The sequence below is a fragment of the Sus scrofa genome, chromosome 14, assembly GCF_000003025.6.
Source record: "Sus scrofa isolate TJ Tabasco breed Duroc chromosome 14, Sscrofa11.1, whole genome shotgun sequence".
Lineage (NCBI taxonomy): Eukaryota > Metazoa > Chordata > Mammalia > Artiodactyla > Suidae > Sus > Sus scrofa.
Window position 1 is genome coordinate 28,371,797 of NC_010456.5, and position 22,738 is coordinate 28,394,534.

The 22,738-nt window shown below is 49.6% G+C and overlaps 1 protein-coding gene across 1 annotated transcript in view; it reads left to right on the plus strand.

Annotated features, from left to right (window-relative positions):
* Window positions 1-21,772, plus strand: part of SCARB1 (scavenger receptor class B member 1) — a gene marked incomplete at its 5' end in the record, with an annotated part of 92,148 nt that extends 70,376 nt beyond the window's left edge. The window contains 6 exon segments of the mRNA NM_213967.1: window positions 1,221-1,339; window positions 8,280-8,353; window positions 12,069-12,120; window positions 13,005-13,151; window positions 16,424-16,552; window positions 20,799-21,772. Coding sequence (NP_999132.1) covers window positions 1,221-1,339; window positions 8,280-8,353; window positions 12,069-12,120; window positions 13,005-13,151; window positions 16,424-16,552 — 521 coding nt within the window. The 3' untranslated portion in view covers window positions 20,799-21,772.

Genomic DNA, 22,738 nt, shown 5'->3' on the forward strand with positions numbered 1-22,738 from the left:
TCCTCCCCATCTCTCCTCCCCCAGCCCCCGCCACCACCAGTCTGTGTTCTGTCTCTGTGACTTGCCTGTTCTGGATCCTTGTGAGGTTTTTTTTGTTTGTTTGTTTGTTTAGTCTTTTTAGGGCCACACCCACAGGATATGAAGGGTCCCAGGCTAGGGGTCATATCAGAGCTGTCACCGCCAGCCTACGCCACAGCCACAGCCACACCAGATCCAAGCCACATCTGCGACCTACACCAAGCTCACGGCAATGCCCGATCCGTAACCCACTGCGCAAGACCAGGGATCGAACCTGCATCCTCATGGATACTAATGAGCCACAACAGGAACTCCCCTCCTTGTGAATGTTTGAGAGAGGCTTATTCTTTTCCTCATTAACTCGTTGTCCATCAGGCCTGTTGTCTGTTGTCCTGAGCACATGAGGATGCCTTGGTGTTTGCCTTGCTGGGTCCATTGATGGAAAGGTTCAGCCTCAGGTATCTGGGTGTGAATTTCTCACTCATTGGGACCCGAGTCAGTCCTTGTTCCCACATGTTGGCGTCCAGCCTGCAGACCAGATGCTGGGAGAGAAGGAGCAAAGCAGGTGTGTCTTCTCCCCCCGCCCCATGGATGTTGGGGACACCTGGCCAGAGGTGTGTGCACCCAAGCATCTCTGACCATTGCTGCGTGGCCTGCAGAAGACAATCCAGGCTGCTTGGCTTGGCGATCCAGATGCCCTTCCTCTCACCCAAGTTCAAGTCTTTCTATCCTCAACTCCCATAATTCCCCTCCACACTGTCTGCTCCATAGGTACCATGCATTCTCCCACCTCCCTGCATTTGCTTCTGCAGTCCCTTCGACTTGGAATGCCATCCCCTGACCGTCTCTGCCTGGCATCTTTGAGCCACCTTCTTTTCCCTCCTTTGATCTTTCCTGCTAGAAGCAGCAGACCCCAGTTTACCATCCATCTGGCCCTGAGCTTGTCCCTTGCTGGATTTCAGTGCCTGGTGCCTCTTGGGTGCTTAAAGTAAATATTTACAGAATGGATGAATTCTCTCTGTCTAGGTATTGTTGTTTGCATCTTGTCATCATCATGGGGGCGGGGTGCACTCCAGGCTGTCGCTGTGTTTCATCATCTGTGCATCCCTGTGCCCAGCTCAGGGCCTGACAGGAGCAGGCTTCTGGATGTGCCGACATGCTCTCCTTGTCTGACACCCCCTCTCTGCCCTTCTGCCTTCTAGATGCACCCTTGTTTCTCTCCCATCCTCACTTCTACAATGCTGACCCAGTTCTGGCAGAGGCAGTGTCTGGCCTCCACCCTAACACAGAAGAGCATTCCTTGTTCCTGGACATTCATCCGGTAAGCCCCTCCTTGCCAGCCTATTGCGGGGGGGGGGGGGAGGAATATCTGTTTGATGTACTCTTGCTTTTCGTTTTGTTTTGTTTTTTCCTCTTTAGGCTGCTGCCTGTGGCATGTGGAGGTCCCCAGGCCAAATCACGTTGCAGCTGCTGGCCTATGCCACAGCCACAGCAACAGTAGACCCAAGCTGCATCTGTGACTTATGCTGCAACTTGCAGCAACACCGGATCCTTAACCCACTGAATGAGGCCAGAGATTGAACCTGAATCCTCATGGACCCTATGTTGAGTTCTTAACCCGCTGAGTCACAACACAAACTCCTTTTATTTTTCTTGACATTTTTTTTTAATGGCCAAACTCATGGCATATGGAAGTTCCTGGGCCAGAGATTGAATCCTAGCCACAGCTGCAGCAATGCCAGATCCTTTAATCTACCATGCCAAGCCAGGGATCCAACCCACTCCTCTCCAGGGACCTGAGCTGCTGCAGTGGGCTTCTTAACCCTTGTGCCATAGCAGGAACTCCAAACTCTTGGCCCCCTCCTCTCACCACCAGGCACCAAGCTTTTCCAGGGCAGGGATGGTGGGAAGCCTGGATTTCTTTGGCATCAACAGCTTCTAGGCTATCAAGCCATCAAAGTTTTTCCTGACTCCATAGTTCAAGGATTTTATTATCTTTTTATAAGGGAATTGTCTCTATAAAAGGATCATAAGACAGTGAATTAATTAGGAGTTATCAGTCTGCAGATTAGCCAGAGGCAGCCCTCTGGCTGTGCCAACACACCATAAGATCTTTAGATACCACTGAGAGCCTGGAACATCTTGCAGATAAACTGGGTTCTGGGGAATTTGTCCCATGTGATGTTCTGTCTACAAACAGGGGCCAGATGGGTGTCAGACCTGTCCTTGTGGTCCTCCCCCGGGCCTGTCTTTAGCCAGCTGCTTCTTCTCTTAGTGCTTCCATTCAGTGCATATTTGCCCATGACTCAGTGGCTTTTTATCATGGATCAAAGAATTCTCTGGGTTTCTGCTTCCTGAGTGGAAACTCATGGACTCCCCACAAGCCTTTTTGGAAGTTCTCCTGCCTGATGCTATTCTAGGCTGTTTTCTTTTGTGCTCCTCAGACTTCCTTTTTTTTTTTTTTAAATTTTTGCAGTGTGGTGCCAATTTCTCCTGTATGGCTAAGTGCCTCAGATGTATATATATATACACACATTCTTACACATATTATTCTTCTTATATATTATATATACATTCTTATATATTAATATTCATATATATTCTTTTATATATATTTGTGTAGTGTGTGTGTGTGTGTGTGTGTGTATTTTTTTTTAGAGTTACAGGTGTGGCATATGGAAGTTCCCAGGCTAGGAGTCGAATTGGAGTTGCAGCTGCTGGCTTACTCCACAGCCATAGCAACTTGGGATCCAAGCCTTGTTTGTACCATACACCACAGCTCACAGTGAAGCCGGATTCTTAAGCCACTGAGCAAGGCCAGGGATCAAACCCACATCCTTATGGATACTAGTTGGGTTTGTTACTGCTGAGTCACAACAGGAACTCCTATGTATTCTTTTTTATATTCTTGCTCATCATGGTCTATCCCAGGAGACTGTGTAGGTGGAACCTTCATCCTCGTGGATGCCAGTCAGGCTCGTTAACCACTGAGCCATGACGGGAACTCCTTGAATTCATTCTTTACAGTTAGACACAGTTAAGCCTTTACCATATCGTCTTAAGCCTTTAAAGCATTTTTAAAAGGCTTTTAGGAGTTCCCGTTGTGGCTCGTGGTTTAAGAACCCAGCATAATGTCTGTGAGGATGCAGGTTCAATCCCTGGCCTCCCTAAGTGGGTTAAAGATCTGGTGTTACCGCAAGCTTCAGCTTAGGTCACAGATGTGGCTCAGATCCAGTGTTGCTGTGGCTGTGGCATAGCCCTCAGCTGTAGCTACGATTTGACCCCTAGCCCAGGGAACTTGCATATGCTACAAGTGCAGCCCTAAAAAGAAAAAAAAAAAAGGCTTTTATTATAAAGTAAACAGATGGTTTTCCCACTTTCTCTTCATTCATTTCACTGCTTCTCTCTGTGTCTCTGTCTCTGTCTCTCTCTCTCTCTCATTTTCTCTACTGGCTTCTGGGAATTCCAGCTAGAACACGATTTTTTCTTTGTTCTCATGAGTGACTTTCATTTTAGAGTATGGATTTTCTTCCCTCTTCCCCACACTGAAAAACAAGCAGTTAAGTTGGGGAGTCTGGAGAGAGGCAAATAGCTGTTTTGCAGCAGCCTGTCAGCTGATGCAGAAATAGGCTTCTCCTGCTTTTCATTTCAGGTCCACGTGAGGCAGAGAGGGAGGGGAAGTGGCTTTTGATATCATTGTTGTTGATCCGGGAGGATGATCCTGGGATCTATTTGTTGATTTCTGATCTCATGCCTGCTGGAAGCTTCTCTGGTGCCTACTTTTCTGCTCCTGAGACCCAGGGAGGGTGTGGTGACTGGCATGGGCTCATGGGTCCAAGTTTCTCTTCTCTGAGGTGTGGGGGTGGGGGTGGGGAATGGGCAGGGCTTTCTTTGCCTAAGAAGAGGTGGTGGCTGAGTAGGATTCCATTGTCTGTACGTACCGCATCTTCTTTTAGGTTGTTTCTATGTCTTGGCTATCGTGGATGGTGCTGCTATGAACATTGGGGTGCATGTATCTTTTAATAAACTTTTTAAAATTAAAATGTAGTTGATTTACAACGTCGTGTCAATTTCTGCTGTACAACAAAGTGACCCAGTCATACATATATACACATTATTTTTCTTTTTTTTTTGGTCTTTTTGCTATTTCTTGGGCCGCTCCTGCGGCATATGGAGGTTCCCAGGCTAGGGGTCGAATTGGAGCTGCAGCCACCAGCCTATGCCAGAGCCACAGCAACGCTGGATCCGAGCCGCGTCTGCAACCTACACCACAGCTCATGGCAACGCCGGATCGTTAACCCACTGAGCAAGGGCAGGGACCGAACCCTCAACCTCATGGTTCCTAGTCGGATTCGTTAACCACTGTGCCACGACGGGAACTCCCACATTCTTTTTCATTTGTTATCTTTTTTTTTTTTTTTTTTTTTTTTTTAGGTCTGCACTTGCAGCGTATGGAAGTTCCCAGGCTAGGGGTTGAATCAGAGCTGCAGCTGCCAGCCTAGGCCACAGCCACGGCAATGCCGGATCCGAGCTGTATCTTCAACCTATACCACAGCTCACAGCAAGGCCAGATCCTTAACCCACTGAGTGAGGCCAGAGATTGAACCTGGTCCTCATGGATACTAGGCATGTTCTTAACCTGCTGAGCCACAGTGGAAACTCTTTGCTTATTATCTTCTATCACCTTGTATCACAAGAGATTGGATATAGTTCCCTGTGCTATATAGTAAGATTTAAAGAAATTTTTTTGTAAAGTATAGGTGGCATGTATCCTTTTGAACTGTAGTTTTGTCTGGATAAATGCCCAGGAGTGGGCTACTGTACAGCACAGGGAACTATATCCAATCTCTTGGGACAGAACATGATGGAAGATAGTATAAGAAAAAGAATGTGTATGACTGAGTCACTGTGCTGTACAGCAGAAATTGGCTCAACACTGTAAATCATCGGTATTTATTTATTTATTTGTCTTTTTAGGGCGGCATATGGAAGTTCCCAAGCTAGGGGTCGAATTGGAGCCTCAGCTGCTGGCCAACACCACACCCACGGCAACACCGGATCCTCAACCCACTGAGTGAGGCCAGGGATGGAACCTGAATCCTCATGGATACTAGTCGGGTTCATCACCACTGAGCTATGGCGTGGCAGGAACTCTACTTTAATAAATAACTATACTTTAATAAAAAAAGAAAAAAGAAAAAAGAAGAGGTAATGGGACAGAGCTGGGGGAACAGCCAAGGAGAAAGAGAAACACATGTCCTGGGGGAAGGAAGTGGTCTCCTAGTGGAGACCTCAGAATGTGGCATCTGGAGAGGCTGTCAGGGTCTCCAGGACCACACCTCCGATTGGATGGTTTGCTCGGCGGACTCGCAGGGGGCAGCCTCTGGTTGGACTCATGACTGTGATGCGTGATAGTGAGGGACAAAGCACTGTCAGCAAAGGGAAAGGCGTGTGGGTGACATCTGGGGGAAGCAGGCACAGGCTCCCAGAGCCCTCCCCAGGGGAGTCACGGGACACTCTTCATTCCCCTTGAGAGTGTCCTTTACTAGGAACTCCCACTAGAGACTCAGCGCCCAGGGTTTCAGATAGGGGCTGGTCGCGTGAGCACCCTCTGCTGGCACGGACCCAAATTCCAGACTCCTGGGAGGAAAGCAGATGTCTGCATAATCCGAGCTGTTTGTACAGACCGTGCAGGCGCAGGGAGCCCCTCTTATCTGTTGGGAAGTGGGAGGAGCCCTCCTGAAATCCGGCATCTCAGACACCATCTAGGGGCCGCCTCACCCGCAGGCCTTTCTGAGGCGTGCTGACTCAGCGTTCTTCTGCACAGGCATTCTTCTGCATTCCCGTCTGCCCAGTTCTCAAGTTCAAATGCTCCTGGGTCATGGGAGCATGGCCTTTTGCCAGTTCTTCTGTGTTCCTGGGGCCCTAAAAGACCTCAGGGTGCCATGGAATGTTGGAAGATAATACCCTTTCCAATTGGTGTGTGTGACACTGATGCAAGCCTTTATGGCCTCAGTGTGGCTCTCTTGTGTCCCTTGTTTTGCCCTTGTAGCACCCTGTGAGGTGGGCACAATTGTCTCCATTTTCCAGATGAGCTGAAGGGTCTCAGCAAAGAAGCAGAGTCTGTCCTCAACCCTCACTTCCTTTCCACTATAATTTCCTGGTGTCATTCTGCAACCATTTCCCTGGTTTGGGTCATATATGTTTTGTTGGCCAAAAAAGGAAAAAAGTATGGAGTTCCCAGGCCAGGCATCAGAGCCAAGCTGCAGTTTGGACCTTGGCCAGCCATGCTGGATCCTTAACCTGCTGTGCCAGCATGGGGATTGGACCTGCATCTCAGTCAGAGCTCCACAGATGCCGCCAATTCCATTGTGCCACAGTGGGAACTCTTGCATCATGTACATGTCACTTGCTGTTATCAACTTACTACCCCCACCCCCCTAAAAAAAGATCTCGGGGGTTCCCTGGTGGCTCAGGGAGTTTAGGATCTGGCATTGTCACTGCTGTGGCATGGGTTCAGTCCCTGGCCTGAGAACTTCCATATGCCTCGGGCGTAGGCCAAAATTTTAAAAAAAGAGCTCATTTAAAAAAAAAAAAAAAAAAAAAAAAAAGGATACCTGCACAAAGGAAGCCTTCTATCACTACCTTGAACTGGAAATTGAAAATTTCTCGAATAAAGAAGGCAACCATAAAAATAAACATGAAAAAATTTCTCTAGGCCCTCTGTAAAATGCCGTTGCCTGCCCTTATGTGAGCCTGAGGCCAGCTCTGTGGAAAGGGAGATTTGGTGGAGGTGTGTTAAAGAGGCAAGCTCCCTTGTACATGTACCGCATCTTTATCCATTCCTCTCTGGATGGACATTTAGATTGCTTCCTTGTCTCAGCTAGTAAAGAGTGCTGCAGTGAACATTGGCGTGCGTGTATCTTTTTGAATTATGGTTTTCTCCAGATAGATGCCCAGGAGTGGGATTGCTGGATCATATGGTAGCTCTGTTTGTGGTTTTTGAAAGAACCTTCATACTGTTCTCCATAGTGGCTACGCCAGTTTACATTCCCACCAAAGAATCTGAAAAAGAATAGATATATGTATACGGCTAACCAAATTACTGTGCTGTACACCTCAAACTAACACAACATTGTAAATCAACTATACTCCAGTATAAAATAAGAATTAGGAGTTCCTGTCGTGGCTCCGCGGTTAATGAACCTGACTGGTATCCATGAGGACACAGGTTCTGTCCCTGGCCTCACTCAGTGGGTCAGGGATCCGGCATTGCCATGAACTGTGCTATAGGTTGCAGACGTGGCTTGGATCTGGCATTGCGGTAGCTGTGGCGTAGGCCGGCAGCTACAGCACTGATCGGACCCCTAGCTTGGGAGCCTCCATATGCCGCAGGTGTGGCCCTAAAAAGACAAAATAAATAAAGAAAAAATAAGAAGAATGAAAGGGAGTTTCCATGTGGCTCAGTGGGTTAAGGAATCTGGCATTGTCACTGTAGTGGATCAGGTCCTTGCTGTGGTCCAGGTTCTATCCCTGGCCTGGGAACATCTGCATGCCGAAGGCATGGCCAATTTTTTTTGTTTGTTTGTTTTTAACAGCTTCACCTGCAGCCTATGGAAGTTCCCAGGATAGGGGTCGAATCAGAGCTGCAGCTGCCAGCCTGCACCACAGCCACAGCAACACCAGATCTGAGCTGCATTCATGACTTATGCTGCAGCTTGTGGCAATGCCAGATCCTTAGTCCACTGAGCGAGGTCCGAGATCGAACCCGCATCCTCATGGATACTATGGATACTCATTGGGTTCTTAACCTACGGCGCCACAATGGGAACAACCCTAAAACATTTTTTAAGAAAGGGGGAAGGTCCCTGATGCAGACTTTCTCTTTGAGATGATGACGGGGTGAATGGAGAAGACGGCGACTTCATCAACATGCACATCTATTTTATTTCATTTGGAGGATGGAGAGGGGGCGATGACAAGAAAATATCATTCTGCCCTTGAGGAAGCATTGTTGTAAGCGGACAGATGGAAAGGATACGTTTCTTTCCATCCAGCTAGAGGCTGGCTCTCTAGAGGGGATCCCGCAAGGTCGTGGGCATAAGAGCCACTGGGGAAGCATGTTTCCCCATCAGTGCTTAGAGTGGGTAGCGGAGACCCCAGCAGATGGGCCGTCTCGAGCTTGACCAGGGAGAGGGCTGTTTGAAGGTGTCCCGGGGGCTCCAGGGAGGCCAGGCCCCTCACTGTCTTTGTTGCTGCAGGTCACCGGGATCCCTATGAACTGCTCTGTGAAGCTTCAGCTGAGTCTCTACATTAAGTCTGTGAAAGGCATTGGGTGAGTGGGGGCTGGGAAGCGGGCCTGCCTTGCTGTGTAGAGACCAGGGATGCAACGTCCTTGGGGACCCAGCATCTGGGGGAGGGGTGTTTCTCCGGGATGTGGAATCTGGTCCCTGCCCATCGTCCCCCTGAGGGGAGTCTTAGCTTTGAGCCGAGGCCTGAACTGCATCTTCACATCCCTGCCTGGACCCCCCCTTTTTCTCTCTTGGCATTTGTCCCCCCGAATGAGCCAGAATCTTCCATCTGTGATGTTTCCTACTCAAGAGAGTAACAAAAATTAAATCCTGCCCAAACCAAGAGTTTGAAAATGGAAACTTAGCAAACAGCACCCTGAAGTGTGACAATTCATTTGACGGGAGGAATTTTTAATTCACATAGTATAAAACTCACCTTTTAAAAATGTACAGCTCAGTGATTTGTAGCATGTTCACAGGGCTGTGCAACATCACCACAATCAATTTTTTTCCCCCAGCTGTGTCTACAGCATTTGGAAGCTGCGGGGCCACAGCTGTAACCTCAGCCACAGTGGTGACCACACTGGATCCTTAGCCCACTGAGCCACCAGGGAACTCCTGCCACAATCAATTTTGAAACATTTCCATCAGCCCCACAAAGAAACCCCATACCTGTTAGCAGTCACTCCCCATTTCTCTCAGCCTCAGGCAACTATTAATTTACTTTCTGTGTCTGTGGATTTACCTATTCTGGCCATCTCGTGTAAATAGAATTACATAAGATGTGAGCGGCTTCTTTCATGTAACATGTTTTCAAGGTTCATCCATGTCGTAGCCTGTGTCAGTGTGTCCCTCTGTTTTATGGCTGAATCATGTTCCGTTGTGTGGAAAGACCATGTTTTCATTCATTAGGTGATGGACGTTGGGTTGTTTCCACTTTGGGGCCATTAAGAATAATGCTGCCATGAATAATCATGTATGTTTCTGTGTGAACGTATGCTTTCATTGCTCTCGGGTAGATACCTTGGAGCAGAATTGCTGGGTCACGTGGTGACTCTGTTGAATTGTTTGAGAAACAGTCAGATGGGTATTCCAGAGCAGCTACACCATTTTCCATTCCCACCAGGGTGCCAGGCTCTCCTTGTCCTTACCAACTCCTGTGATAACATCGCTGCTCTGATCTTTTGGGGCTCTGTGTCTCTATTCAGAACCTGGGCCATGCGGCTGCGTGGGCTGGATCCGTGGTCCTAAGGGAGGTGGCCTCACAGCAATGCTTATCACCATCCCCGAGGGCTGTGGAGGAACCAGTGTGGGAACAGTCTGGAGACTCAGCTGCCCCGGAAGCAGAGCCGTCTACCTGTGACTTGTCTGAGGAACTTCTGTGCTGTTTGCTCACTAGATGCAGACAGCAGTCACGGGCTCTGTGCATTTAATTTATATCAATTCTCCCAAGCTCAGATATAAGAGGCCACAGTGGAGGGGACCCCCCCTGTTGTCTTTCTAGAATGTTCTCTGTGTCTGTCTCTTCTGTAGGGGATGCTGTGTAAATTCATTTCACTGCACAATAGCTTCCTTAATAAGTGAATTTTGAGAATGGTGATAGAGGATTTGGGCCTTTTGTGCTGACTCTGGCGCCTGTACCCCGAGGGAGGGCATCCCTTTCTCCAGCTGTGCCTTCTAGCAGACCCAAGAATAGTGACGTTACAGAATATTTGTCCAGTTATTTGCTGGCATTTAACAAGCCAACAGTAATAGCATTGAGTACTTTTTTTTAAAAATTTTTTTTTTATTTTCCCACTGTACAGCAAAGGGATCAAGTTATCCTTACATGTATACATTACAATTACATTTTTTCCCCCAGCCTTTGTTCTGTTGCAACATGAGTATCTAGACAAAGTTCTCAATGCTATTCAGCAGGATCTCCTTGTAAATCTATTCTAAGTTGTGTCTGATAAGCCCAAGCTCCCGATCCCTCCCACTCCCTCCCCCTCCCATCAGGCAGCCACAAGTCTCTTCTCCAAGTCCATGATTTTCTTTTCTGTGGAGATGTTCATTTGTGCTGGATATTAGATTCCAGTTATAAGTGATGTCATATGGTATTTGTCTTTGTCTTTCTGGCTCATTTCACTCAGGATGAGATTCTCTAGTTCCATCCATGTTGCTGCAAATGGCATTATGTCATTCTTTTTTATGGCTGAGTAGTATTCCATTGTGTATATATACCACATCTTCCGAATCCAATCATCTGTGCATCGAGTACTTTTTATATGCTGAGTATTTTTCATGTTATCACATTCTATCCTCACTAGAGCCTTGTGAGGAGCTCCATTATAATCCCCATTTTATTTTATTTTATTTTTTGCTTTTTTTTAAGGGCCACCCCCGTGGCACATGGAGGTTCCCAGGCTAAGGGTTGAATCAGAGCTGCAGCTACCAGCCTACACCACAGCCGAAGCAACACAAGATCCAAGCCTCGTCTGCAACCTACACCACAGCTCACGGCAACGCTGGATCCTTAACCCACTGAGTGAGGTCAGAGATTGAACCCACATCATGGATGCTAGCCAGATTCTTAATCTGCTGAGCCACAATAGGAACTCCAATATAATCCCCATTTTACAGAGAGGTCACAGAGAGGGTAAGTAGCATGCCCAAGGTCACACAGCTAGCCAGTAAAGTGACTGTGTCAGGGGCCCCCAAGACCATTCTCAGCTTCAATGATTCACCAGGAGGACTCGGAGGACCCAGCATGTAGTTGTAGTCACGGCTGTGAATTATTACAGAGAAAGGATTCAAAGCATAATTAGCAAAGGGAAAAGGCTCACGGGGTGAAGTTGGGGGGAAACCCCAGCACAGGCTTCTAGAAGCATGTCACGCAGGACATGCTTCATTCCCCCGCAGATGAGCTGTGACAACATGAGTGATTTTCCTTTAGCAGAACGCCCAGTAGAGACCCAGAGCCCAGGGTGTTTACGGGGAGCTGATCACGTAGGCACCCTCTGTCTGGCATGGACCAAGATTCCAGATTCTCTAAAGCAAGCAGATGGTCAGCATAAATCGTGTTGTTAGCCGAGTGCCTTGCCATCCGGAATAAAATTGAGGTTCTGTTTCTAAAGGAACAAATGGATAGGAGCTCTGTCCCTGGCGGCCTCCACCACATATCTGTGAATTTTTCATTTAAGAAGCTATTGTTAGGAGTTCCCGTTGTGGCTCAACTGGTTAAGAACAGGACATAGTGTCTGTGAGGATGTGGGTTTGATCCCTGGCCTTGACCAGTGGGTTAAGGATCCAGCTGTGGCAGAGGTTGCAGATGCAGCTTGGATCCAGCGTTGCTGTGGCTGTGGTGTAGGTTCCAGCTGCAACTCCTATTCGACCCCTGGCCTGGGTACTTCCATATCCTGTGGGTGCGGCCCTAAAAAGAAAAAAAAAAAAAAAAAAGATATTGTCAGGAGTTCCTTGGTGGCTCAGCAGGTTAGGGATCTGGTGTTGTCACTGGTATGGCTCAGGTTTGATCCCTGGCCCCAGAACTTCTGCATGACGCAGGGGTGGCCAGAAAATTAAAAAAATATATATATATATATTGTCAAATTGTCAGGTTCCTCCCTGTAAGAAGACACCCATTTCTCAGGTTCCTGCTGATCTAGTCGTTGCAGAATCGAATCCCTCCTCACCCTGTGGCTTAGGATCACAGGCCGAGAGCTGTCTGACCTAGGACACCGGGTCAAAACTTCTCACTTGATTGGTCTCACTTATTTCCAGACAAACCGGGAAGATTGAACCGGTGGTCCTGCCGCTGCTGTGGTTTGCAGAGGTAAGGCCGCCTCCCTCCCCCTGGGTGCGGGGTTGCTGTGCGCCTGGTGTCTGATGCCTCAGTAAAGAGTTGATGTGGGCCTTTGAGGCAGGAGGCTGTGTGAGGTGGGGAGCCTGTAGCTGGACTCTGTGACATAGAACAGTCTGTTAGAAACTTCACCCTCTCCATGCCTTTATGTCAGCTATCCCACTGGGTTGAAAGGATCACTTGAGATGAGGAAGACAGAGGCTGCATGAAATTGTAAGATCCCTGGCCGGGGTGTACAATAATGTTGCCAATGCGTGGGACCACTTCTCCTGAGATGAAAGCAAGTTGGTTTTCAGGGTGTCAGCTTTTCACTTGAACTTTCTTTTCTCCCAGCTTTTCAGGGTTCCTTCTGACCTGGATTTTTTTAAATGAGGGTGGGCTAACAGCCAGAACAGACAGCCTCCAAAAGTCAAGTTCACTTCTCGATCACATCATAGTCTGATGGGGGTCGGGGGTGAGGTGGCGCTCTGCTCCACGCAGTCATTCAGGGACATCCAGGCCCCTTTCATCTTTTGGCCCTACCCTCTTGGAGATCCTCAGAATCTGTCTCTCTTAGGTACCCAGGGAAAAAGATGGAGAGAATCACAGGGGGCCAGGCATGGAAGCTGTAAAGTCATTGTGCCCACATCCTATTGGCCAGGATATCACATGGGTCTGCCTAGCTGCAAGGGGGTCTGGGAAATGTAGTCTTGTTGTGTGGCCCTGGAGGAAATAAAGACACCTGCAGGCTCCATCTTGGCTAGTGGGCTTGAGATGGGGAAGGGGTAGGGGATAGAGGGAAGTGCATGGGGTGGCATCTGTACCCTTGCCCACAGCATGTGGCCCCAGTCCATTTGTTTGTCCTTCTCCTTCCCCAGAGCGGGGCAATGGAGGGGGAGACCCTTCAGACATTCTACACTCAGCTGGTGTTGATGCCCAAGGTGCTGCACTATGCCCAGTACGTGCTCCTTGCTCTGGGCTGCGTCCTGCTGTTCATCCCCATCGTCTACCAGATCCGGAGCCAAGTAGGTGGTGGCCAGAGCATGGCCCTGGCCGAGCGGCCGCTTGCTTGCCTGCTTGGGGAAAGGAGGGGCTCTGACTGGATCCTCTAGCCATCCTTGCCTGCTGTGCCCACAGATGCCCTCAGCTTGCAGCCCACCTCAGGCTGCAGCCCTAGGTCTCTGCCTAGGCCGGGGAGCAGTCACTGCATCCTTGCCTCTCTTGCATCTTCTGTTACCACTTCTCTGCCTATTTTGGGAGGCCTGGGAACCCTCCCTTGGAAGGGCTGCGGGTGGTTTTGGATAATGAGACCTGGTCCTTGATTGGTTTGTTCATCAAGTTGGTAGCTGCTGGCTGCCAGGCTCTGGCAGGTACTGGGCAGATGGCAGGGAACAAGATAGTCCCTGATCCCAGGGTTAGGGGGATGTGTAGGGGTTGGCATTCAGGTTGGCAAGACAGATGGAAGCCAAGTAAAATAAACGAGATGATTTCACTGATGATAAAGATGGTAGGAAATGTGAGGGGTTTAGGGCAGTGCTGTCCAATAGAAATTCAGCATGAGCCACCTGTGTGATTTTAAACTTAAATTTTCTAATAGCCACATTAAGTAAAAAGAACTTAATTTTAATCATATTTATTTCACCTGAGTGTATCCAAAATATGACCATTTCAACATGTCATCAATATTAAAAAATATAAATATTTCTGCATTATTTTGGGGGGTTAAGTCTTTGAAATCCAGTATGTGTTTTACACTTGCAGCAGGTCTTGTCTGGGCCTTGACCTGTTTCAAAGCTCCATAGCCATGTGTGGCTGCTGGGCTGGCAGCATTAGAGGGAGTTGGGAACAACTGTAGAGATCATGTCAGAACAGGTTTCTCTGCTGAAGATGTTGAACTTAAGCTCAGATGTCAGTTCTTAGCACAGAGTCACGGAAAGGGTGCTCCAGGCAGAGGAGTGGCCAGTGCAAAGGCCCTGAGGCAGCGATGGGTGAGGAGGATGCTTCAGGGCCAGGGTGGCTGGAGGGGAGTGGGCATGGGGGCAGTGGGGTAAGAGGTGGTCCCTGAGAGGCAGTGGGAGGTCATGCCCAGCCCTGTCATGCAGGGTGAACAGCTTGGAACTGTTTCTGGGAGTGACAGGAAGTTACTGGAGGCTCTCAAGGAGAAGAGTGAATGTGTTTGTTAATGTGTGGCCACTAGGTCTTCATTTGGGAGAGCAGAAGGAAGCGGGGTGTGGGGGGGACATGGCACCAGTGAGGAGGCCCAGGTAAGTGAGGCTGGTAATTTGGACCAGGATGGAAGCAGGTATTTCAGGAAGGGAGCATTGATGGAGAAGAGCCCTGAGGAGCCAGCCAGGTGCATTTACTTAGAGGCAGAAAGAAAGGGGGGGGTGACAACAAATACCCCTTCTTGAGTTGGTGTCATTCACTCATTTATTCATTCACGGCACTCACTGACACCTTCAGGATTTAATTTGGGTGGGGGGTGCACTGTGCACAGTCTGGGGGATACAGACACAAATAGAACACAAGGTCTGGAAGCCAGGGGGCAAGTTCCTGCCATCACCGTGACGAAACCTGTAAGTGCAGGGCCCCCAGGACAGTGGGGATGGGGGACCAGCCACTTGGTGGACAGGGGACACTTCTCAGTTGGCAGGGAGTCTTGAAAGACCATTTTGAATCCATGAACCAGAAAGTCCCCCTGGTGGCCTCCCCATCCAGAGTTGTCCTGGGGCCATAGGCCTCGGCCTCGGCAGGGGGCTGCCAGCTCCCTTGCTGCCCCTTGGGCCACCTGCAATGGCTGCTTTCTTGCTTCAGCTTTGGCGAAACAGCATTTTCTTTCTCCTCTTTCTCGGAGGCAGCCTGCACACTTGCTTGCTTGCTTATAATAAACCTTTCCAGGCTCCTACCCTGGGCCTTCAGACCCTTAATGCGGTTTCCCTTGCAAATTTCCCATCCTTTGGGGGCAAATGTTGGCTTGGGTGTGAGGGTGCCAGGTCTTCTGGTGTTTTGATCCCCCCATGAACGGTGGGTGCCCTGTCCTCTGTCCCTGACTTAGCCCGAGAAGGGAACTCCCAACGTTTTTTGGACTGAATGATGCTGGGAGAACAAAGGGACCAGAGGCCGTAGCTAGCAGCGGTGGATGCCTCCCGGTGCCCAGCATCAACCTGGGTTTCCGGTAATGAGGACACACCCGGACATAGGGCGGGGCCTAGGGCGAGGGGCGGGGCCAGACACCCCCCCACTCTTTTCATCCCCTCTCCTAACAGTCCATCAGAAGGGGGATGGGGAGGGGAGTGAGGACCGGAAATGTGAAAGCTTCCCTGCTTCACCCCCCATCCCTGTCCCCGGAATCCGATAATATCATTGTTTCTGTTGACCATCGTTGAGGCGTCCTTCCTGCTGGTTTCGCTGGAGGCTAAATCGTTGAAATTTATCCCGGTATATATTTTTTGGTTTAGTAGGGGTTAGGCCTCAGATGTTTTTATGTATTTGTCCCCATTTGTAGAGGGGGAAAAAAAAAAGACATGTCATTGAATTCAATGTATTTTAATTTCTCTTCAAAAACATTTTTCTTCTTGGAGTTTCCATTGTGGCTCCGCAGTAATGAACCTGACTAGTATCCATGAGGATTTGGTTCCATCTCTGGCCCAGCTCAATGGGTTAGGGATTTAGCATTGCTGCAAGCTCGGTGTAGGTTGCAGACGCGGCTTGAATCCTGCGTTGCTGTGACTGTGGTGTAGGCCAGCAGCAGCTGCAGCTCCAATTCAACCCCTAGCCTGGGACCTTCCATATGCCGCAGGTTTGGCCCTAAAAAAAAAAAAAAAAAAAAGTGTTTTTCTTCGCAAATCATTCTTTAAAGAAAAAAACTCAAAAAAAAATTTTTTTAAGCAGAAACATTTCTTTTTCTGGCCAATTTAAAATGCCACCAGTTAACTTAATGAGTACAACGCGAGTCTCTTAAAATGCTACCTGCTGAGCACTTTGATCAAGGCCAGTCCACCTTGTCCAACAAGGCTCATTTCCCCACCTCCAGTCAGCCTGCATTTTCAGGCGGACAAACCCTTTTCAGCTTGGCTTGTCCATCCAACCAAGCGAGATTCCTGAAGATATTGGTCTTTTTGCGTCCCACGAAGGGCAGCATCACCCCCCGAATCTCAGCCAACCCGAATCATTGATGGTGGTTGGACTCTAAAATTCTGTGCTCCACTCTCTGCTTTTTGAAAAATCAAAGAACCGTGTAAGACCGTCATGCATTTGACTACGATGTCAACTATAAATTAGCTTGGTTATCTTCTAGGAGAAATGCTATTTATTTTGGAGTAGTAGTAAAAAGGGCTCAAAGGATAAGGAGGCCATTCAGGCCTATTCTGAATCCCTGATGACACCAGCTCCCAAGGGAACTGTACTGCAAGAAGCAAGACTGTAGGTGGGTACCAGGTAACGCCTCGCGCCCCCGCCCCCTCCTGTAGCAAGTAGAACTCTGGCACCTTTGAAGCGCTTTGGATCTTACCCATTTCTTTAGCCTGAACTTCACCTGGAGTGTCTACAGACTGGAAATAGGCATTTGTATATTGTAGCTGTATTCTTATGTTCCGAGTGTGGTAGAAGGCGGAGGGCGACTAGTGTTCGGTGGGCTGGTGTCTTATTTGCAAGGAGGTCTTAGAAAGGCGGGGTCAAGGTTTAGGTCAGCTTAAGGACCTGACAGTGTCCATGAGGATGCAGGTTCGATCCCTGGCCTCGCTCAGTGGGTTAAGGATCCAGTGTTGCTGCAAGCTGCAGTGAAGTTCACAGATGCAGCTCAGATCTGGTGTTGCTGGGGCTGTGGTGTAGGCTGGCAGCTGCAGCTCCCATTCGACCCCTAGCCTGGGAACTTTCGTGTGTCTCAGGTGTGGCCCTGAAAAACCAAAGGGTTTAGGTCAGCTGCTTCTCCAACCTCTGGTGCAGTAGACTCTTCTGGGGAAGTCTGCTAAAAATGCAGATCCGAAGACATCCTTCTACACCTCCTGGAATAGAATCATGGATAGGGCCTGGAAATCTATACTTTAATAGGTGCCCAAGAGGATTCTAATGTAGGTTGGCTTAAATAAATCCAGGATGACTGACGAAGAAAAAAGAATTTAGGTGTCAGGAGTTCCCCTTGTGGTTCAGTGGGTTAAGAATCTGGTGCCACTGCCATGACTCCGGTTGCTGCTGTGGTGCAGGTTCAGTCCCTGGCCCCAAAACTTCTGCATGCTGTGGGCACAGCCAAAAAAAAAAAATTTAGACATCAACTAAGCACCAGCCGTATATCTAGGATATACAGGGTAGGTTGCCAGATTGGGGAAAAACAACTAAACAAAAATCCCCAAGAAACAACAGCAAAAGAATGCCCAGTTAAATGTGAGTTTCAGGAATTCCCACTGTGGCTCAGTGGGTTAAGAACCCGACATAGTGTCCCTGAGGATGTGGGTTTGATCCCTGGCCCCTCTCAGTGGGTTAAGGATCTGATATTGCCCAAGCTGGGTCTGGGTTGCAGATGGGGCTCAGATCTGGCAGTGGCTGTGGTGTAGGCCAGCAGCTGCAGCTCTGATTTGACCCCTTGCCTGGGAACTACTGTATGCCAAGGTGCGGCTGTAAAAAAATAAAAAAATATTTAAAAATGTGAATTTCAGGTAAACAGAGCGTGATTTTTAGCCTGATGATTTTTGTCCCATGCAAAGATCAGGATGTGCGTATACTGAAAACTCCTCTGCAGTTTACCAGAAATTCACATTTAACCGGGCGCCTCCTTTGATCTGGAAGCCTACCTACGGGAGAAGTTGGCAAATGTGTCTTTGGGGCCATGTTCCTTTATTTTTTTATGCTTTGCTTTTCTGGGCTGCTCTTGTGGCATATGGAAGTTCCCAGGCGAGGGGTTGAATCAGAGTTGCAGCTGCCAGCCTACGCCACAGCTCAATGGCGGATCCTTAACCCACTGAGCAAGGCCAGGGATTGAACCCACATCTTCATGGATACTAGTTGGATTCGTTATGGCTGAGCCACCATGGGAACTCCAGGCTCGCTGCGTTCCTTTAGGTCTGAGGTCTCAGGAGAGCCAGTGCCGCCGGGGGGAGGTGACAGGCAGAACTGCAGGCCCTACGGGGTTGGGGGCTGGGCAGGGTTGAGTCGCTCTTGGGTTGTGCCTCTGATCATAGCTGTTATTTTGGATTCTGGGAAATGTGCCGTCCTGGCCAGCTTCTGGGGCGGGGCCAGCCGGGGTTAAAATAGCTTTCTTGAGAGGCACAGGCTGAGGCTGAGGTGACAGGCCTGCTCTTGGGGGCCACTTGGCTGCTTCCGTTTTGCTTCATTTGACAGGGCTGGAGGAGGAGATAAAATAGAACCTGCCAAGTGCTGGGTGTGGGTGCATTTGACTTGGCAGGCGCTGCCAGCCCTGCCAGGAGCTGGGGGGGGGCAGCTGTGTCCCCAGCCAGGACCTTAGTTGGGGGGAGGTCTTCTCCTGCCCGTTTGGGGACGGGAAGGCCTGACCATGTCTTCCTTAGTTTGGGGGTGGGGTATCCTAGCTGGAGAAGAGCCCCCCTCTCCCACTTTCCTTCCTCTCTTGTGTACAGTTTGGCTCCATCTGTATCTCTGCCCCCTTTCAGCCACGATTCCCTTCTGCAGAAACTTGCTTGGTGTTCTGGGGTGCAGGGCTGGGGTCCTCAGGCACAGAGAAGGGGTTTTTCACTTTTAGCACAGATAGAGCTGGTGGTTGTCAGGTCTGAGCCTCATGGACACAGCCAGGATGTCCTGTCACCTTCACTCTGTCCCCTCCTTCAAATAAAACAAAAACAAAACTGTTGCCTCGTCTTGATTTTACAACAGAATCCAAATTTCAAGTTATTGGGGACATTTTTGATTCAAGAGATTCTGCTGCCCTGCCTCCTAGAAGGCAACTTACTTCAGCCCAGATGCGACCCCTCCCCCTCCTCCTGGTCACGGGTACTTGGGGAATGCACGGTTCTGAAGGGTCCTGTAGACTCTGGCGATCAGGACCTGGGAAGGGGCCAGTGGTCCTGGAGACTTGGTACCCCTGAAGGGCGGGCTCCAGCCTGCGCTGAGTCCCTGGGAGAGGCCCCACACCTTGCCCTGCACCTGGGCATGGAGGTGGCCTTGAAGGGCTGCTTTGCTCCAGGAAAGGCAGGCAACGGGGCCTCCACTAGCCCCAAAGGGTGCTTTTATGTGAAGAAGCAAAAGCCAGCCCCTCTGTGCAGACATGGCCTGCTTTAAGGCTGAGGATTTGGCAAACAGAGTACAGCTGTTTCGTAGTTCCCTTGGCTGGGTGCCCTTGTGCAATGAACAGCCTGGACAACTGTACTGGGCAGCCCTTCGGGGAAATGTTCCTGGATCTTTCTCACTTTCTCATTAATCATTCTCTCATTAATTCCAAGTCCTAATTCCTCAGTTAAATGACAGGGCTGGCGAACAGGAGGAGGAGGAGGAGGAGGAGGAGGAATCTGCCTCAGGTTCTGGGTCCTTGTCTTTCTTGGGAAAGCTGTTTCTTCTTTTCACTTTTTGAGCAAGGCTTTCTCAAGTTGTGGCTCTCTGGGCCACATCGCTGAGAATCTGTGCATCCCTTTCCCACTCCCACCCTGCCTGTCCCATGCTGCTTCTATGCAGTGCTGTGTGTGGTATGTGTCGGCAGGGGGCGCTGGTCTCACCCTGGCCTCCCCTCCTTTCCCCGCTGGCTTGAATGTGGCTCAATCCAGGAAGCCTTAGATTTGTCCCAGAGGAGAAGCGGGCCTTTGGGGTTTGTGAGCGAGGCCCAAGCCGGGGGTGGGGAGGGTGGGGGGGTGTGGGGGGGCATTTGGGGTTTTCCAGCCACTGCGCTCTTCCAGGGGAGGAAGGCAGAGCTCTTGGGGGAATGAAAAGTTGCTCCCAGTTCTTAGCATCATTGTGCTGCCTTTAATTTTTTTTTTTTAAACTGAGGAATTTTTAAACAATGTCAAACTAGATAAATTACACTTTCCTCTCACCCAGACTCAACAATGTTGGTTGTTAAGATTTTGTCCTATTTCACCTTTTTCCTGTGTGACTTTTGCCTCCTTGCAAGTCCCACTGGCCCTCCCCATCTCCCTGGAGACAACCATTGCTAGGAATTTGGGTGTGTGTGTCTTCTCTCTGATTTTGTGTATCTGGATCCATGAGCAATAGATACTTTTTAAAAAGATTATCTACTTACTGTCAAACTATATGAATCACCCCCCGGTCGGTTTTCCCCTCCTCAGTTTTCTGTGTGTGACAGCTCTGTGGGTTGAATGCCATCTTGTGACTATATTTTAAAAATGCATTCTGATACTGATGTAAGTGTAGGTGGTTTCCAGTTTTCCTGTATTGACAGTATTGTTTATATCAGCCCTGGACCCCTTGCTCTGTCCTTTTCTCCATGTTAGGCAAGTCCTTTCGGGCCTCAGTTTCCCCATCTTGAAAATGGGGTGAGGGCAGGGCAGGACTGTGTTTCGGGAGACGAGGAACCCCTTTGTAGCTGCATCCCAGGAGTCTGTAGGTCACTCCAGTCTTTTCTCATCTCCAGCTTGATAGGTGGGGGTGGCCAATGGGGACTTCAATGGGGTATCCGTGCTGGTGGGAAATGTGCAGGGGTGGGGCTTGGGTGTGGGCGGGGCTTGGTGATCCAGCACCCCTCCTTGTCTCCACAGGGTCCCAAGGATGCCGAGAGCCAGCCCAGCCTGGCCCCTCAGTCAGACCAGCTTCCCAGCCCCTACACCCCACTTCTTCAGGACTCTCTCAGCGGACAGCCCACCAGTCCCCAAATCTGAGCCCTCCCACCTCCCGTTGCCACATGCGTGTCACACACTGCACACCCCCCAGTACATGTTCTCACGTGTGCACATGTATGCAGACACACTCAGGGATGGAGCTGCTGCTGAGGGGACCTGGGGAGAGTCTTGACAACAAAGAGTGTTCTGGAACCTTCTCTTGGAGTGATCCACATGCCTGCCCACAAGTGCTATGGGCACGGGACCCCCTCCTTTGGGTGAGCGAGCCGGGGCGCTTGACAACTCTGACTGCCTCTCCCCAGCTGCCTCCATCAGTCTTGAACCACTGCAGCCCCTGCCTGGGGGTTCTTCCAGGCAGGACGGGGCCTTTACTCCAAGGGGCCAGCCATAGTCCTGAAACCCAGCCTGGGAGCACAGACTTCTTGTGCCGCAGCCAGCTGGGTAGGGGGCTGTGCCAGACCTAAACCCAGAGCTTTGCCTGCTGGAAAACTGGGCCTCAGAAACTGAGATGCACTTGACCGTGTCTTCACCCCTGCAGGGTCTCTCTGAAATCTCTACAGGGGCTGGGTTTGGGTGTCCGGGGCTCCTCCCTCCAGCCTAAACTGACAGCATCCTGTGTTCTGAGCCGGCCACTCCCTGGTGGGGGTGGTGGGAGGCTGTATCCCAGGTCGCCACACCTCCACAACCAGGACCCTTGGTGCCCAGGTAGAGGTGGAGAGGCCCCAGGCCACCAGCCTGGGTGTCTGGTCAGGTGGGAGACCTGTCTGCCCCACCCCCCCGGGCTTCTGGTCTTGGGGCAAGCCTCTGTCTCTTTTCTACTGGAAGAGAAATGAATTTATCATCTTTAAAAAATAATATACAATTGAAGTAATAAACCTTTAAAAAAAAGTGAATGATTGAGTCTGCGACAGTCTATTTCCTGGGGGCAGGGGAGGGGGGCCTCCCTTGGAAGTTCTGGGCTCTTTTCAGCACCTTTCTGGGTCTCTCAGGGTCTGGGCTGCTGACTTGCCTTTCCGTTGTTTTAAAATTTCAAACTTGGGTTTCCTGGTGGCTCAGTGGGTGAAGGATTTGGCCTTGTCACTGCTGTGGCTCAGGCCTCAGGCACGGCCCCCCCCAATTTTTTTTTCAGGAGTTCCCGTTGTGGTGCAGGGGAAATTAATCCAACCAGTAACCATGAGGTTGTGGGTTCGATCCCTGGCCTTGCTAGGTGGGTTAAGGATCTGGCGTTGTCGTGAGCTGTGGTGTCGGTTGCAGACACAGCTTGGATCCTGAGTTGCTGTGGCTGTGGCATAGGTTGGCAGCTGTAGCTTCGATTGGACCCCTAGCCTGGGAACCTCCATGGGCTGTGGGTGCGGCCCTAAAAAGCCAAAAAAAAAAAAATTTTTTTTTTCAAGCTTGTGGATGTTTACCATTTTATATAACTACTCCTGAATTCAGTTCTTGTTTAGAAAGAGTAGGATCCGAGGCTGTTTGGACCACAGCTCCAACCCCCAAGGGCATGGAACTTGCTAGGCATCTTCCCCTATGTATATACAAATCAAAGTGCGCAATACTGTTCTGGATCTTTGCTTTCTCTAGTTACATATATGCTAGAAAATAGAAGTGTTTAAAAGAATGAATTTGACTCCTCCAAAGAGGTGAGTTTCAACAGTGTGAGAATAAAGTTATTCAACATCTTAAAAAAAAAAAAGGATGATTTTGAGCCAGGTGGTCTGGGTTTGAATCTAAGCTCTGCCTCTTACTAGTTTACAAGTCACTTGATGGCCCTGTGCCTCAGTTTCTCTACCTGTAAAATGGGGATGATAGTACTTCCTTCTTAGATTGGCATTGTGGGGATTTAAAAACATAGCGGGCACAGG